Source organism: Marmota monax, unplaced genomic scaffold, assembly GCF_021218885.2.
Source record: "Marmota monax isolate L192 unplaced genomic scaffold, Marmota_monax_Labrador192_F-V1.1 WCK01_AAM20220418_F8-fsc00021, whole genome shotgun sequence".
NCBI lineage: Eukaryota > Metazoa > Chordata > Mammalia > Rodentia > Sciuridae > Marmota > Marmota monax.
The window spans coordinates 25781580-25799862 of NW_026695228.1; the positions used below are offsets into that span (position 1 = coordinate 25781580).

General features: G+C 39.6%; 1 protein-coding gene and 1 non-coding gene across 2 annotated transcripts; one reads left to right on the forward strand and one right to left on the reverse strand.

Moving 5' to 3' along the window:
* Positions 1 to 1319: 1319 nt before the first annotated feature.
* Positions 1320 to 17087, reverse strand: LOC124088082 (zinc finger protein 709-like). Its single transcript, XM_046437441.2, is given in 5 exon segments — positions 1320 to 5199; positions 5201 to 6803; positions 7402 to 7462; positions 7667 to 7793; positions 16930 to 17087. Coding segments are annotated over 5 exon segments (1929 nt in total). The 5' UTR covers positions 16933 to 17087; the 3' UTR covers positions 1320 to 5064.
* Positions 2909 to 3013, forward strand: LOC124088248 (small nucleolar RNA U13). The gene has a single exon (XR_006850315.1). It is a non-coding gene; the product is annotated as a small nucleolar RNA U13 (small nucleolar RNA).
* Positions 17088 to 18283: the final 1196 nt, after the last annotated feature.

An 18283-nucleotide genomic window follows, 5' to 3' on the forward strand; every position in this document is an offset into this window, starting at 1 on the left:
CAATGTGCTTAAAAAATGGGTAAAACTCCTAATGTATCTTTTATTGGAACCTGTTTTTTGAGATATCATACATAAATACACTCCTTTAATGTGCACTATTCAGATTTTTTAGTATATTCACTTATACTTGCAATTTTGCAAGTTTAGAACATTACCATTGGCCATGACAACAAAACCAAACCCGGTAGTCATTAGTTATCCCTTCACTTTCCTTTAAACCCTAGACAACTACTCATCTATTCTGTTTGGATATAGTTCCTATTCTGGACTTTAATATGAAAGGGATTAGATAATCTGGGATCTTTAGGATTGACTTTATTCACCTAACAGTGTTTTCAAGGAACATCTACATTGTAGCAGGTATCAACACATCCTCATTTGTTTCTGATTCTTCCATTGTTTAGATGTAGCACGTTGTGTTTACTTATTCATCCATTAATGTACATTTGCTTTGTTTCTACCTTTTGGATATTGTGAATAATGTTGTCAACACCATTCAGATACATGGTTTTCTGTGTACATATGTTTACATTTCTCCTGAGCCAAGGAGTTCAAGACCAACCTGTGCAACATGATGAGAAGTTCTTTTTTAAAAATGGAGAGGGGAATGTTAGGGCTGGGGATGTAGCTCTGTGGCAGATCACTTGCCTAGCAAGCACCAGGCCCTGGGTTTGATTTCCCAGCACTGAAAAAACGTTTAACTCTTTAAAAAGGGGTGGAGGGGACAGCAGCACCAAAGCCACAAAATTGACCAAAATTATCCCCTACTGACCAATAGAACTGGAGTTACTTGGAAATGAGGTTAGCTTAACTCTATTCTTCCTTCTTTCTAGATAAGAACTATTATGATAACCAGTGATATAAATAAATTCAGTGCACAGCATCCAATATAGAGAAAAGTCTCACTTCATAGACTAACAAAAGCCCAAGTCCAAAAATCTTTTTCAATACCTTTTTACTGATTCTCCCCATAGCTGCTAATGGTTTGTGGTCATTCTTATTTCAACTCATAACACTCTTCTCTTTCACTACAATACCCTAGAAGAATTCGATCTAGAGATAAGGGGAGTCAGAACATCAGGGGATACTCCTCTAACCTTGAGTTCAAAATATAGATACCTCATTTATACTCTCATGCCACCATGCCTGGTTCCATGTAGTTATCTTTTCAGCAGCTATGGGGATTGACCCAGGGGCAGTCTAAACACTGAAATAAAAATTCCCTTACAATACTTGATCTTGTATGTACGAGTTAATATTAATTAAGAATAGCCAATGGTTAACTTGACAAATTTACAAACAATCTGAAAGCCCATAACTGTAATGGAGTATTTTAATATATCCTTACAGGAAATGAAAAAGACAATTAATAGCATACAAATTATTTGAAAAATTTCTAAAATATTCTAGAAAACATCTACAGAAGAGTCTATTTACAAAAACATGCACACTTTATCACATACAGTGAAATGTAATTGAAAACATACTAAGTAATTGAAAACATACTAAGATTATGTTCAACAGTGACAGGAAACAGACAAACCGCTTGCTATGAGGAAGATGCTCATTCTTAAAACTAGGGATCAGTCAATGCATTCACTGCCCAATGCAATAAAGGAAAAAAAATACCCATGTAGTTCTTTTGTTGCTGTTGCAATGCTGAGAACTAACCCCAGGGATGCTTTACTACTATCTCCCCAGCCCCACCCCACCCCCTTTTTTTAAAATTGAGCTAGGGTCTCACTAAATTGCTGAGGCTGGCCCCGAACTTGGGATCCTCCTGCCTCAGCCTCCCCAGTATCTGGGATTACAGATATCCGCCACCATACTTGACCCATGTAGATTATCTCAACTTCATTCTTCCTTCTTCCTAGATAAGAACTATTATGATAACCAGTGATGCAACTAATAAATTCAATGCACATTATCCAATATAGAGAAAAGTCTCACTTCATTGACTAACAAAAGCCCAAGTCCAGAAGAGTCCTTTTTGAATGCACCACTTTAACTACATTCAGTCACTGGCAACATTAATACAACAGGTGTTTACTACATAATGTAAGACCCTAGATGAATTCAGTCTAGAGATGAGGTAAGTCAAAACATCAGGGAACATTCCCAATCTTGCGAGTCCAAATTATGCACACATTAAAGTTTGCAGGAAAATCTAAACAGCAATGGATGCTGAGTGGAACTTGGGAGGTATCTATACACTACACCTCTATAAAGATGACAATCAAGCAATTAGTGCTAACTTTGAGAATACAGGCATATACTGTTTAAGGAACAAGATGTTCTAGAAATGCATTATCAAGCAGATTTGTCTTCGTACAGACATAAAATATTCTTACTTCACAAACCTTGATGGTGTAGCCTACTGTACATCTAGACTGTATGGCACACAGCCTATTGCTCTTAAGCTATAAACCTATACAACATGTATCTATATTCAATATTATAGGCAAGTATAACACATGGTATTTGTGTTTCTAAACATAGAAAAGGTACAGTAAAAATACCATATAAAAGATAAACAGTGGTACACCTATATAGGGCACTTATCATAAAAGGAGCCTGAAGGACTGGAAGTTGCTGTGGTGAGTCATTGAGTGGTGGATGGATGTCAATCTTAGGACGTTCCTGTACACTACTGTAGATTTTATAAACACTGTGTGCACACTTAGGCTATACTAATTTTTCTTAAAAAATTATTTATTCAATAAAAATCAGTTTACTGCACCATTTTTACTTTATAAACTTAAAAATAACTTTTTTTCAGTGCTATGAATCAAACCCAGGGCCTCATACTTGCTAGGCAAGTACTCTAACATTGCACTACACACACAGCCCCCTGCAATCTTTTTTGCATTTTGACTGTTTTATAATAACACTTAGCTTAAAACACAAGATCCTTTTTATGGTTTACAAGCACAGGCTTGGGTTTCCACACAGATGTGTTGAGAGGTGCCTCCCTCCAAACTTGTGACAACATCAGCATGTTACCCATCTGAAAATGGAAAAAAAAAAAAAAAGAAAAACACAAACACATTGCATAGCTGTACAAAAATATCTTCTTTATGTTCTTACCCTATGAGATTTATTTTTATTTTAATTTTTTCTGATTTTTAACTTTTTTGTTAAAACTAGGACACAACACACTCATTAGTCTAGTGCAGGACCATTAACAGTCCTGGGAAGACTTATGAAGTCTTCCACTTCCACCTCTGTCCCCCTGGAAGGTTTTAGGGGGCAACACCACACACGGAGCTGCCGGCAGATGGTAACAATGCCTTCTCCTGGACTGCCTCCTAAGGGACCTGTCTGGGGCTGTTTTTACAGTACACTTTTTAAAAAATAAGAATGCAACCTAAAATGATAAAAACTACAGGATATAGAATACATAAACCAGTAACACAGTTGTCTATTATTACTATAAGTATTATGTCTAAAACTAATTGCAAGTGCTATATTTTTACACTACTGGTAGAGCAGGGCTGTTTGTGCCAGCATTACCACAAACACATAGTACTTTGCACTATGACATCACAATGGATATGATGCCACTGAGCAATAGGAAATTTTTCAGGTCTATTGTAATCTTAAGAGACCACCACATATGCAGCCTGTTATTGACTGAAACACTATTATGCGACACACAACTGTACTCATGATCAGCATGGCAAAGCATCAGGAAAATGAGGTAGAAGCAGGTATCCCTGAAGCCCTATTCATCAATCTAGTTCCATATTAATGGTTATAAAACTCAACACCCTTCATCAATTCTGCTCTCTATATCTCAAACAAATATATTATTGATGAATTCTAGCATGGAACTGGAAGAGATGGATTGTAGAAGACAGGCCACACAGTTATCTGTGTTAACACAATTCAGGAAAGCCATTTCCCACTAAGATTATATTGTGCTACCACAAGTCTCTTCTTAATGCAAAATCCATCATCTAAATCATAGCCAAAAGGAATGACTAAGAGCAAAAGGTGAAAATAATTTAAATGAGATTATCCCATAAGATAAAATTTTTTCATAAATTTATGGCCACTATTAGCATAGAAAATAAAGTAAGTCTCCTCTGCTCCCCCTTCAAACAAGCCTATCTAAATCAGAAAAAATAATTAAAAGTATATGAGTAAGAGACATCTAGTCTCTGCTAACCAAGGCCAGTAGGAAAATCCCAATGATTTCTGAATTGTCATTTTTCAATGATCTATTAATCACAGAACAAAAAAAATATTAAAAATTTTCATATTGGAAATACACTTTGGTTCACCCATGAATTCAGCAGACTTCAAAAAAGAGAGAAAATTATAGTAACTGATTAAATGATAAAACACTACCTATTAAACTCATGTACAGTTGCTTAACAAGGGCTTACAGAATTATCTCACCTGATGTTCATGTGTGAAAGTAATAAATAGAAATCCATAGTCCAGGGATACTTTAATAAACAACTGAAAAATAAGCTTGCATGTTTTATAACATTTCTTTCATGTTGTAAATGTTCTGGAATGATAGACATGAATTAATTTGTATTATGTACACTTAAAGGACCTCTCTCCAGTAGGAGTCTTTACATGAGTTTGAAGATTCACATAGAGGGAATATTACATGAATATTTGACAAAAAAAAACTTTCCATTGCTTTTCACTTTTCTACAATTCCTCTCCAGTGTGCCTTCTCATATATTATGTTAGAACGTGGCCAACTGAAATCTTTCCCACATTGTTTTGCATTCGATAAACTGCTCTCCAGTGTGTTTGTGTATGATTTCTAAATAAACTGGGACAACTGAAGGCTTTTACATATTCTTGACATTTATGAGTATTCCTCCAGAATGCATTCTTGCGTGTCCTCAAAAAGCTGATCACTGAAGGCTTTTTCCCATATTGCTTGTGGTCATAGGGTTTCTCTCCAGTAAGAGCTCCTTCTGGTATTCACACCCAGAGAACTGAAAGTTTTCTTTCATTTTATATTCACAGGGTTTCTCTACAGCAAGAGTCCTTTCATATCTTCAAAGTCAACTGAATGCTTTACCATGCTGTCTACAATTAGTTACTGTCCATTGTGAGTTCTTCCATGTATTCGAAAGGAACGGGAACACTTAAATGCTTTACCACACTGTTGACATTCATAGGGTTTCTCTCCAGTGTGAGTTCTTTCATGGATCCGAAAGGATCGGGAACAACTGAAGGCCTTATGACACTGTTGACATTCATAGGGTTTCTTTCCAGTGTGAGTTCTTTCATGCATTCGAACAGAACTAGAACAACTGAAGGCTTTGCCACATTGTTTACATTCATAGGGTTTTTCCCCAGTGTGAGTCCTTTCATGTATTCGAATGGAACTTGAACAACTGAAGGCTTTCCCACAATGCTTACATTCATAGGGTTTTTCCCCAGTGTGAGTCCTTTCATGCATTCGAAATGAACTGGAACAACTGAAGGCTTTCCCACATTGCTTACATTCATAAGGCTTCTCTCCAGTGTGTGTCCTTTCATGCATTCGAAATGAACTGGAAAAACTGAAGGCCTTACCACACTGTTTACACTCATAGGGCTTCTCTCCAGTGTGAATTCTTTCATGCATTCTAAATGAACTGGAACAACTAAAGGCTTTTCCACACTGTTTACACTCATAGGGCTTCTCTCCAGTGTGAGTCCTTTCATGTATTCGAACAGAACTTGAACAACTGAAGGCCTTACCACATTGTTTACATTCATGGGGTTTTTCCCCAGTGTGAGTCCTTTCATGCATTCGAAAGGAACTGGAACAACTGAAGGCTTTCCCACACTGTTTACACTCATAGGGTTTCTCTCCAGTGTGAGTTCTTTCATGAATTTGAAATGAACTGGGACAATCAAAGGCTTTCCCACATTCCTTACATTTATAAGGCCCATTCCCAGTGTGCATTATCATATGTCTTCGAAAGCTTGGAAGAGAAATGAACGCTTTCCCACACTGCTTACAATCATAAGGTTTCTCTCCAGTATGAATTCTTTCATGTTTTCGAAAGGAACTAGGAAAACTGAAGGCTTTGCCACATTTTCTACATTTGTAGGGTTTTTCTCCAGTGTGAATCCTTTCATGACTTCGAAACGAAGTGGGACAACTGAGAGCTTTCCCACATTGCTTACACTGATAGGGCTTTTCTCCAGTGTGAGTCCTTTCATGTATTTGAAAAGTTTGGTAGTATCTGAAGGCTTTTCCACATTGTTCACATACATAAGGTTTCTCTCCAGAGTGAGTTCTTTCATGGTTTCGAAATGAACTCGGGTGACTGAAGGTTTTCCCACATTCTTTACACTGATAAGGTTTCTCTCCTGTGTGCATTCTCATGTGTCCTCGATATGTTGTGTGATAAATGAAGGCTTTGCCACACTCCTTACATTCATAGGGTTTCTCTCCAGTGTGAGTCCTTTCATGTATCTGAAAGGAACTGGGCCAACAGAAAGCTTTCCCACATTGCTTGCATTTATAGGGTTTCTCTCCAGTGTGAGTCCTTTCATGTATTCGAAATGAACTCCGAAAGTTGAACGTTTTCCCACATTCCTTACATTCATAGGACTTCTCTCCATATTTGTGGTTCTCATATGGTTTGCGTTCTGTGTGACATTTCATGTGCCTGTTAAGAGATGAATGACACATGTAGACTTTTCCACACACACTGCACTCATGTGGTTTTACTCCAGGAATAGTTTTCTTGTTCCGTTTAAGATTTGGAGTCTGACGGATGCTTTCCCCAAATTGACCTTCTTTTCGTTCACAGAGTCTCTCTACAGTACAACCTCTGTAGAAAACAAGACATGCGTTATCAGTGGTCTTTTTTATTAATGATGATTAAAGATTTCACAATAGGTAGCAGAATTGCACGTTTGGTATCTTCAGTGTAAGTAATGAATGCTCTGGAAGAGTAACTAGAGCTATAACCAAAACAGTGACATTAAACAGGCACAGTGGCACATGCCTGTAATCCTGCAGACTGGGAGGCTGAGTCAGGGTGATTACAAGTTCAAGACTAATCTGAGCAACCTAGCAAGACACTGTCTCAAAATACAATTAAATAAAATAAAGGGCTACTCAAAGGTAGACTACTTGCCTACTGTGTGTGAGGCCATGAGCTCAACCCCCAGGACCAAAAAAAAAAAAAAAGAAAGAAAGAAAAGAAAAAGAAGAAACCAGTGATATTCATAATGTTGAATTTATTAATAGTTTTAGGTAAACAAATACTGAATATTTATGCCATTTTAAAAAAATCTCAGTGAAATTTTTCTAAAAGCCATAAATACATAATTGAGTTTATTTGTTTTGTTTACTTATTTCTTAAAATTTCATCACATGCTAATATCCCCTCATGGGATACTACTTTTTTCCTAGGTACAACTCACCTAAGATTTCTCCCCTGGCTTTTGTATTTATCTTCAGTGTTCTGGTCTTCCCAATTTTCCCCTACAATGCAAACCCAGAAAAATCACTGCAAATTATTAGAAATTATACAAAAGTTATTAGATTCTAGGTCCATGATGAGTTCATACCTTGCCAAATTTACTCACCAAAGTATTCCCTTTCTAAAATCAAAGTCTTAAAACCCTGGTTGAGGAACAAGAAATACTTGTTCTCTAAGACTAAGTGTGGGAATGATTTTGTTCTTACCTATAGACGCCAAGTTAATGAAGGTTTCCTGCATCACATCTCTGTAGAGTTTCTTCTGAAAGGGATCCAGCAAAGCCCACTCCTCCTGGGTGAAGTTCACAGCCACATCCTCAAAGGCCACTGAGTCCTAAAACATTCCACATACGTATGTGTAAAGAAGGATGGATAAGACTTACAGCATAGGGGACCTACACTCAATTCACTAAAAAGTTCACAAGTCTTTGGTCTCCAAACATTCATTCTATAACTTGGTCATCAAAACTCCGAATTTCTGTCAACAATCGCTTGCTTGTAAATTTAACAGCACTAAAAATATATGGAAATTGTTTCTACATTTTACTGTGGTCACACTAAGTTTTATTGCTCTGCAACAAAAGAATACATAACATCTTGGATAAATTCTAAATAAATTAAACAAATATTTCCATTATAAGACTAGCAATTGCTCACTTTGTGCATGCTAGTCAAGTGCTCTACCATTGAGCTATTCCCCCAATCCTTTTGATTTTATTTTGAGACAGGGTCTCATCAAGTTGCCAAGACTGGCCTTGAACTTGCGATCCTCCTGCTTAGTCTCCTGAATAGCTGGGATTACAGTTGTGTGCTATCACACTCAGCTGTATGAGGTTTTAATATATAAATACATACTTAAGTATTGTACACTTTTTCTTCTATTCCCATAATTGCATATATGATAACAAAAGGCTGGTAGTACCTTCCATTTGTAACAATATCCAGCTGGTCATGTTCCTGAAGTTCTGCGGTTTCTTTTCTTTTTTTTTTTTTTTCATATTTTTTAGTTGTTGATGGACCTTTTTTATTATTACTATTTATTTGTATGTGGTGCTGAGAATCAAACCCAGTGCCTCATGCATGCCAGGCAAGCGCGCCACCGCTGAGCCACAACCCCAGCCCCTGCAGTTTCTTAAGAAGTAGTCAAATCCCATTGGCTGAAAGAAAATATTCCTTCAGAGAAGAATTCATTGTGTGATATGTACCACAGACTCAGCTGTTCTTTTTTTTTTTTCCAAGTCCAATTTGATGCAGGGAAGGAAGACAACAGGCATAAGGAGGAAGGCATGACAACTTAGACCTCCACAGAATCCCTGTGTTCATGAGCCTCAGGGCTGCTGCTCAGTTTCTAGCACACATAAGACAAAGGTGATAAGGTACTAGAGCAATTCTTCCCCTAAGAACCTTAACAATATACCCTATGCAATGCTGACCTTCAAGATCAGAGTTGGGTTAAGAGTTGCAATTTGAAGGAAGTCTGCTGATGTCCACAATGGTTGGAGAGTGAATGATGATTTGGTTCTTCAGTGTCCTCTAAAAAGGCCCATGTGTTGAAGACCTGGTCCCCAGCCTGTGGCACTACTGGGAGGTGGTGGAACCTTTAGGAGGTGGGGCCTACTGGAAGGAAATTAGATCATTGGGGGTGTCCCAAAAATGGATATTGGGACCCTGGCCCCTCCTGTTTTATTATTACTTCCCAGGTGAACAGGCCTCTCTCCCACACATTCCTGCTATGATGTGCTGTGCCACCACAGGCCCAAAGTAACAGGGCCAAGCAAACATGGGCTAAAACTGACCCAAAATAAATCTTTATTATAATGTCTCAGATGACAGAAAGCCGACTAACAGGATAAATTTACCCATGATTACAAACTATATAAAAGATTCAGCAGTGCTATCCTCCAGAAGAAATGAATTCCCCTTTCTCCAACCTCAGGAGGAAGTGATTCCCTGTGTTACTCTAGAGGCTGATTGCCATTTCACTCATTTCAGCTCTCATGAGGTATACCTGAGAACCCAAGTGAGCACAGGAATCTCTCAGTCATATAATGAGCCTCAGGGCTGCTGCTCATCAGTTTCTAGCTGATCTCTAAAAGAGAGACCAAATGCTGATCTCTAAAACAGAGTACTAACCTACTGATATCCATGTGCACGGGACAGAGGAAAATACTCCCAAACAGAAACTCTGATATGGGAGTTTACAGCAGAAATCAACATCCTTCTTGCTGATTGGTCTAGGGAAAAATGAGCTGCTTGGGTCTGCCCTAATTACTCCTTGTAGAAAGAATCTATATGACTTTCTCAAAGAAAGTCTTACTAATTAGTGATCAGAAAGGTTTTAACAGTAGTAGGTCTGAGATGCTTACTGTTAGCAATGCCTGCTTAAGAAATTTGCCCTTTACTCATATCTGCAAAGTGATCATTTCAGAGGGACCCAATTTTAGTTATAAGAGTGTCTTGGGGTGGGGAAGGAACATCAAAACAAAACCTACATGGTGTGGTGGCAAATGCCTATAATCCCAGCAACTCAGGAGACTGAGTCAGGAGGATGAAAAGTTCAAGGCCAGCCTCAGCAATTTAGCAAGACCCTATCTCAAAATAAAAATAAAAAATAAAAAGGACTGGGGATGAATACCCTGGTTATTAAAAAAAAAAAAAAAAGTACACAAGAGCTAGGGGTATAGTTCAGTGATACAGTGCTTACCTAGCATGTGCAAGGGTCCTGAGTTCAATTCCCAGCACCATAAATAAAAAGTTGAAAGAGTGGCTTGGTATTCTGAATTTTCTGTTTTCCTCCTGATAATCTGGTCCCTTTTACATCCTCGGCAGAGAGCTACTTGATGAGCCCCCAGAAAGCACTGTGAGCACTTACTCTAATGAGCTTCCCTGGTAGATGATATTTCAGATGTTGTCACAAGTTACTGCTTGGGGATCTGAGCCCATTCTGTGTCACTACATTAGGAGGGAACATTGGAAACCTGCAGCTGCTTTCCTCCAGAACACACACAACTACTAGAAAAGACCAAAGAAAGTTAACAATCCTAACAGACGAAATTTTTATTGGGTCTAAGGGTATAGCTGGGTTCAATTCCCAGAGCCAAAACATAAAAAAAAGAAATAAATATTGGTTAATATCTATGCAGAGAAATCAGTATAAAGACTTCACCATTTTTAGAATAAACCAGATGTCACTTCTCATGGCACAGTAGTGCACACCTATAATCCCAGATACTCAGTAGGCTGAAGCAGGAGGATCATAGGTTTGAAGCCTGCCTGGGAAATTCGGCAAGCCTCTGTCTCAAAATAAAATTTTAAAAAAGGGCTTGGGGAGCACCAACGGTGGAACACTTGCCAAGCATGAAGTGGGTCCTGGGTTCAATCCCCAGTTCAACCACAAAGGGAAAAAAAGTGTCATTTCTCCCACAAGACATCTCAAAAAATTCCATAACAAATGGAATTTATTTAGGAGTACAGAACTACTTTTGTGAACCTCCAAGGAACAAGTGTCAAACAGTGGGTAAAGTCATCTGCAGAACAAAGTGAGGCTCATCTAACATGTCAAGGATTTTTCGAGTTACAATATTCTGAACAGGATGACATAGTAAGAGATAAACAAACAGATCAAGGGAATGGAAAAAAGTCTTCAAAGGGCTGGTATTTACATGTAAAGCTGATTAATGACAGAAGCAAACACTGCAGAGAAATTCAAGGGCTCACTGATACTTTAATATGTGGGGAATGAACAACTGTTACCTAATTGAAAAAATGCATTGTACCACCTCTATTCCACAGATAATAACCAATTTGATGTAGGTTTAAATGTGAAAAACATAAAAACACTTTCAGAAGTCACAGGCAAATTTTTTGTGTATAGTGCTGAAGATGAGACCCAGGAATTCCTGAACGCTAAGTACATACTCTACCACTGAGCTACAACCCAAGGCCCCTAATTTATTTTGATGCAAGAACAGGAAGAATTTTCTCATATAATAGTAAGCTATAAAGGATAAGACCAAGACATTCAAATATATTAAAATGAAAAAAAAGTTAAAAGACAAACCAAAGTAGAATATAATTATCTCTGATATATACAATATTAGTGTGCAAAATAAAAATAAGCATATAAGCCTGTAATCCCAAGGTAATCCCCCCATCCCCATGGCCTCATGAGTTCTGGGGATTGAACCCAGGGGCTTGAGTGTTGAGAGCCAGGGCTGAAGGGGCCCCAGCAAACTTCCAGCTGCCAGCTGATGATTGGCTCACAGCAGCCCCAGCAAACTTCTAGTTTCCAACTGATTGGCTCCTCTTCGGTGATGCTCATTGGGTTGTTTCCCCGCCCTTTCAGACCACGGAGCTGCTCATTGGGGGACTTTTTGGCTCTGCCCACACAACCCAGCCAATCTGCCTCAAGAAGAGGAGTGGGGGAGGTTGAGAGGCTTGTGGGAAGCCAGTGGTGGCAGTTGGGCTCTGAAGGTTTTCCTGAAGAGCTGTGTGGTTTGGTGTGTGTGTTCTAAAAATAAAGTTTGTGTCTTTTGACAAGTGGCTCCTGAATTGTGCCCAGTCAGACTGCAGCACTTGAGCATGCTAGGCAAGTACTCTACCACTGAAGTACAAGCCCAGCCCTTTTTAAATTTTGAGATAGGGTCTAAGTTTCCAAGGTTTGTTTCAAATTTGCAATCTTTCTGCTGCCTCAGTCTCCCAAGTAGCTGGGATTACAGGTGTGTGCCATCTCATACACATACACCATATAAGATTTTGATGAGGAGGAAACAGCTAAATGAAATGGCAGGAAGTTCTTATAAGTTAGATTATGACTGAATGGCAGAAGAGTCAAGTGATACACTCCATTGCTATTTCCTATAAATTTATACATGAGCATGACCTACAACCCAATGATTTTTCTCCAATGTGCAAAGGATTTACTGTATTTGTACTTAGTGATGGATAGCAAAATGATAGGATTAGTATTTTTTAAAATATTTTTTTAGTTGTCAATGAACCTTTATTTTATTTTTTTTATATGTGGTGCTGAGAATCGAACCTAGTGCCTTACACACGCTAGGCAAGTGCTCTACCACTGAGCCACAACCTTAGCCCAGGATCAGAATTCTTTTATATATATATATTTATTTTTTAGTTGTAGTTGGGCACAATATCTTTATTTATTTATTTTTATGTGGTGCTGAAGATTGAACCCAGGGCCTCGCACATGCTAGGTGAGCTCTCTACCACTGAGCTACAACCCCAGAGCCACAACCCCAGCTCGATCAGTATTTTTTTTTTAAATAATTGTAGTTGGACATAATACTTTTATTTTATTTTTTTAATTTTTATGTGATGCTGAGGATCGAACTCATACACGCTAGGCAAGCGCTCTACAGCTGAGCCCCAACCCCAGCCCCACCCCCCCATCTTTATAAGAGCAAAAAATCAACCCGAGAAAGCCCAAACACAATAAATACTGGACAGAAAATATCCCATGTTCTATCATGTGTGAAACATGCAGAGGCAAAGAAACCACTCAAAAACCTATTCACTATAACTTCATTAATGCTCATTTGCAGAAAGTTCAGATGAAGCTAAAGTAAAAGAAGACTGTGTAACAGATAAGAAAAGATGATAAAGGTATAAAGACTAATCAAAGAATCAGGATGAACCAGTGAACATGAAGAGACTAATGCCTGCTCAGGGTCCACTTATGAATACATATTTTAAAAAGCACTTTACTGAGGTTGTATATATTTAATGTATAAAACCCCATGAGTTTGGGGATGAGTATACACCAACTCAACCATCACCCCATAAGGCCACAGGCATAGCCATCAACAACCTCATTACTATCCCCACTCTCATTATTACTACTATTTGTTCATGTATACATTCTTGTTTGTGTTAACACAGTAAATAAATAAATAAGAAAAAAGAACGCAAGATCTACTTGAAAAGTTTTAACTGTAAAATACAGTATTGCTAGTAAAGGCACCATGTTGTACAGACCTCCACAATTTATCTGCACAACATAAACGTTCCCTTGAACATCACCTGCTCATTTCCCCACTCCCCTGCAAATGATCATTCTACTCTCTGCTTCCAAGAATTCAAATATTTTAGATTATTACATATACATGAGACTCATAGTATTTGTTTTTCTGACTGTAACATCCCCCAAGTCTATTCTTAGTGTGGCACACAGCAGGATTGCTCTATTTTAATATTCCATTGCATGTAAATATCGCATTTACTCTACCCATTCGCTCACTGATGGATATTTAGATTGTTTACATATCTTGGCTTTTATGAATAAGGCTGAAATACACATGGAAGTGTGGGTATCTCTTTGAGATTCTGATTGTAATTATTTTAGATAAATATGTACAAGTTGGACAACTGAGGAATACGGTAATTCTGTCTTTGTTTTTTTTTAATAAAAATTTTTTAGTTTTAGGTAGACACAATATCTTTATTTTTTATTTTTATGTAGTGCTGAGAATCGAACCCAGTGCCTCACGCATGCTAGGCGAGCGCGCTACCACTTGAGCCACATCCCCACCCCTCTTTAATTTTTTTTTTTAAGAGAGAGAGAGAGAGAGAGAGAGAATTTTTTTTAATATTTATTTTTTAGTTTTCGGTGGATACAACATCTTTATTTCATTTTTATGTGGTGCTGAGGATCAAACCCAGCGCCCCGCGCATGCCAGGCGAGCGCGCTACTGCTTGAGCCACATCCCCAGCCCTCTTTAATTGTTTTTATAATCCACTATACTGTTACCCATATTGGCTGTACCCATTTACATTCTTACTAACAATGTACATTCCTACTAACAATGTATCAGGGTTCCCTCTCCTCAAAATCATCGCTGGCATCTACATGACTATGGGCAGATTTCTTCACAAAAGCCTTGCAGGCCAACAAATAACAGGACAACATATTCAGAGTGTTGGAAGAAAATAACTGCTCAAGAAGACATTACTCAAGCAAGGCCAACCTTTAGAAATTAAGAGCTAAAGTTCCCAGGTAAATAAGCTGAGGGGGCCCCTGACCACTAGACTTGCCTTTGGAGAAGTGCTCCTGGGAGAACTTCAAGTTGAAACAAAACAATGCTCAATGGCAACATGAAAGCAGGAAGGTATAAAATTCAGTGATGAAAAAAAAAAAGGATGCATACATTCCAAGAATCCCGATGGATTCCTGAAACCTCAAATGGTACTGAACCCCATATATGAAACAGAGATCCTGTGAAATTAAATATTCCAAACTATTTTAGCTCTCAAACATCCTCATGCTGAAAAACCACCCCCTGGCCCAGCTGGGCACCAAGGAAGCTAGAACTGACATGTTCCCTGGCTAGCACAGCCTGACTAAGCCTACATATATCAGGTGCCTGGCTTTTGTTTCTTTAAATTGTTCTGCTTCTGTAGGACTTGCAGAAAAACAATCTAGCTGCTTCACAGTTTGATTAAATTCATTTTTCCTGTTTACATCATTTGCTTGTTTCTTATGCATGCAAGTGACTGAGATTCAGATGGGTTCCCTGAGCTGGCTGGCAGTAGCATAAGAACTGTTTTCCCTTATCCACATGTACCTATGATAAAGGAACAGTAAGAGATTACAACAGGCACAGTAAAAAAATTAACAGTAACATCCGGGCCAGGGATGTGGCTCAGTGGTAGAGCACTTGCTTAGCATGCACAAAGCCTTGCATTCCACCCCAAGTACCACAAACGAACAATAACAACAATAATAAAGTAGAACAATCATAACAATGCTGTCATAAACTGGACATGGTGGTACATGCCTGTAATTCTAGCTGGTCAGAAGGCTAAGGCAGGAGGATTGCAAGTTCAAGGCCAGCCTGGGTAACTTAGTGGGACCTTGGCTCAGAATAAAAAATTAAAAGGGTTAGGCATATAACTCAGAGATAATACACTTACCTAGCACTCCCAAGTCCTGGGTTCAACCCCCAGTACTACAAATATAATAATAATACTATAAAATATATGTTATATGAATTTCTCTTTCTCTCTCTCAAAATACCTTACTGCATTGTACTCACCCTTCTTATGATGATGAGAATATTACTAAGTGACTAGCAGGCAGGTATCATAGAACAGGGATATGCAGGACAAAAGGGTGATTTACCCTTTTGTCCATCTCAGGTAAGACACAAGATAGTGTGAGATATTAGCATACTATTCAGAAAGGTGCAAATTTTAAATTGAGTGTTGTTTATATTACTGAAAATTTCCATTTAATCAGACCATAGTTAACCACATGTAACTGAAACTTTGAAAAGCAAAGCTGTGGGTAGGGAGTCCTACTGTGGTCATATCTAAAATATTCTAACACTATAGTGGTGGTATGTATATTTCTAATTCCAGCATAAGTTAAAAGACCAAGGTATAAAAAATAAACATAGCTCTGAGTTCCATCCGCATTACCACACACACACACACAAAAAAAAAAAAAACTAGAATGACAACAAAAAATAGTCATTTCAACAAGTAGTGCTAGAAAAACTGGACATCAACTTTTGGAAATATTTCACATCTTCCCCCAAGATCTCTTCATGACACATATTTTATATTTCTGTTGAAAAAAATGAAAATCAAATGAGTACTTAAATCTTTTCAGGGTGACAAACTGAGGGACAGTGATGACCTGGAGCTGTGCTAAAAGGTCAGACTTCCCAGGAAAGTTTGCAAATTGGAACTTCTATCCAAGAGAGTTCCCCTAGGATGTATGTGCCTGGGAAAGTGACTAAGAGGCACAAGGATATCAGACAACCTAGCTCCAGGTGACTATTCTGAGCTTCCCTCTCATAAGAATATCCACAAACAACTGAATTTTTTGAAAAAAAGAACTATTAATTCATGTGTGGAAAAATGGTAATTGAAATACTGCGTTTAATTGAAATGCACCACCGAGGATGCTTTTAATGAGTGATGCTGTCAACTGGAGAAGGGAAGGTGGCATCTGGGCAGGCGAAAACCTATCTAGAAATTAGGAATTTACTGTCAGCTCTAGGAAGGGCTGGATCAGGGCACAGAGCTGTGGATTTGCGACCCCTGTTTCTCAGATATTTAGAAAGCTCGGGAAAATGGGTCGCCCTTGGGGAGGAAGGCGAAACCCGGCCTGGGTAGAACGCAGCTCCTCCCGCGCACGGATCCAACGCGCGAGTGAGGGTCTCCCCGTGACCCAGCCGCGGTCGCCGCAGTCTGGGGAGACGTGCGGCGGAGCTGCCCGGATAGGCTCTGGGCCAGGCCCAAGTCGCCGCGCAGAGGCAGGACAGGAGGCCAGGGTCCCGGCTGCTTGTCGGAGCTACGATGGATGGTAAGGGAGCCAGGGCCGAGTGGCGGCAGACTGGACCGCAGACTCCAGAGCCAGGCGAGGAGGCCCAGCCCCGCCCCGGCCGCTTCCGGCCGACTCCCTCAGCCCCTCCCCCGCCCCTGGAGGCCTAGTCCCAGCTCACCATTTCCCGGCTTCCGGGTGTCCTGGCGTCCTCCCTATGGCTCCGGCGGCCCGCGCAGGTGCTAGTGCCACCTGAGGCCCTCCAGCGGCGATGAGACCCAAGGTGGAGAGCGGCCCCAGCGCGTAGCGTCCTCCTGCAGTGCGCGCCGCGGCTCCCGCCCACACCTTTCTGGCGGCGTTCCTGATTGGACGGTTCTCACGGACACGCCCCCTTTGTGACAGCGGAGCGGAAAGACGCTCACCGAGCCGCCGGGGTGTTAGTCGGGCCGGGAACCGGTACCTGTTAGGGACTTTTGCCTTTAAGCACAACTCGTCCTGCTCCTTGGGTTTGGTGTTGGTGGCTCCTACAGCTCCTTCTGAACGCGGAGACAGAAGTGTGTGCAGGGAATCACGGGTTTAGTTTCTAGAGAAAGCGAGGCCTTTTGTTCAGGTCTTGCAAGGTAGAAACTGAAGGGTCAGATGTCTTAGGCTTGACCTAAGACTTTGAGGCCTCTTGTGGACTTATAACGCTTGTTTACAAATACAAACACTTAAAGTAACCTCCCCATATCCAACAAAGAATCTGGCTCCGTTTGGTCTTTGACAATTGACAGGGTTGAGCCTTCCCCCAAACACTTGGTACTGGTACTGAGTGGTAAAACCCGAAGCCCTAGCCTGGGAGGAGAAACTTTTCTCATAAGTCACAAGCTATGAGATATGTTCATTAAAACTATGAACTGTACATTTTGCACTGGATGGATATCCATCAATTTGTGCACAATTTGTGCACTTTGGAATGGAAATGGGTGTGATATTCATAAGGCGATTAATTCCCATTTTCTCTGCCATTAGAAAAAACAGTGAATAAACCTTAAGAAGTTGGATCGAAACTCCTAAGGCGTTTACTTATTTATTTGAACAGTTTTATATAATGCATACTCACACAATACATCTAATTATAGGGTAGAATTCAGTGGCTTTCAATATGTTCACATATACGTACAATCATTAGTGCAGTCGATTTAAAAAAAAAAAAAAAAAAAAAAAAACTGGGGATTTAATCCTGGGGAGCCCCACCGCTGAGCTAAAGTCCCTTTTTACTTTTTTTTTTTTTTTTGTGACAGGGTCTCTCTAAATTGCCCAGGGTGGCCTGGAACTTGTAATCTTCGTGTTTCATACGCCACCGGGCGGCTATTCTGTTTTTTGAGAGAGTCTTACTGGGTTGGCCAGGTTGACCTCGAATTCCTTGGGCTCAAGCAAACTCTAGGTTCCCTGCTTCATCCTCCACGGTAGCTGAGACTACCAGGCACAGGCCACCACGCTCTGTTAATTACCGTCATTTTAGAACATTTTCAACACCTCATAGAGAAATCCCT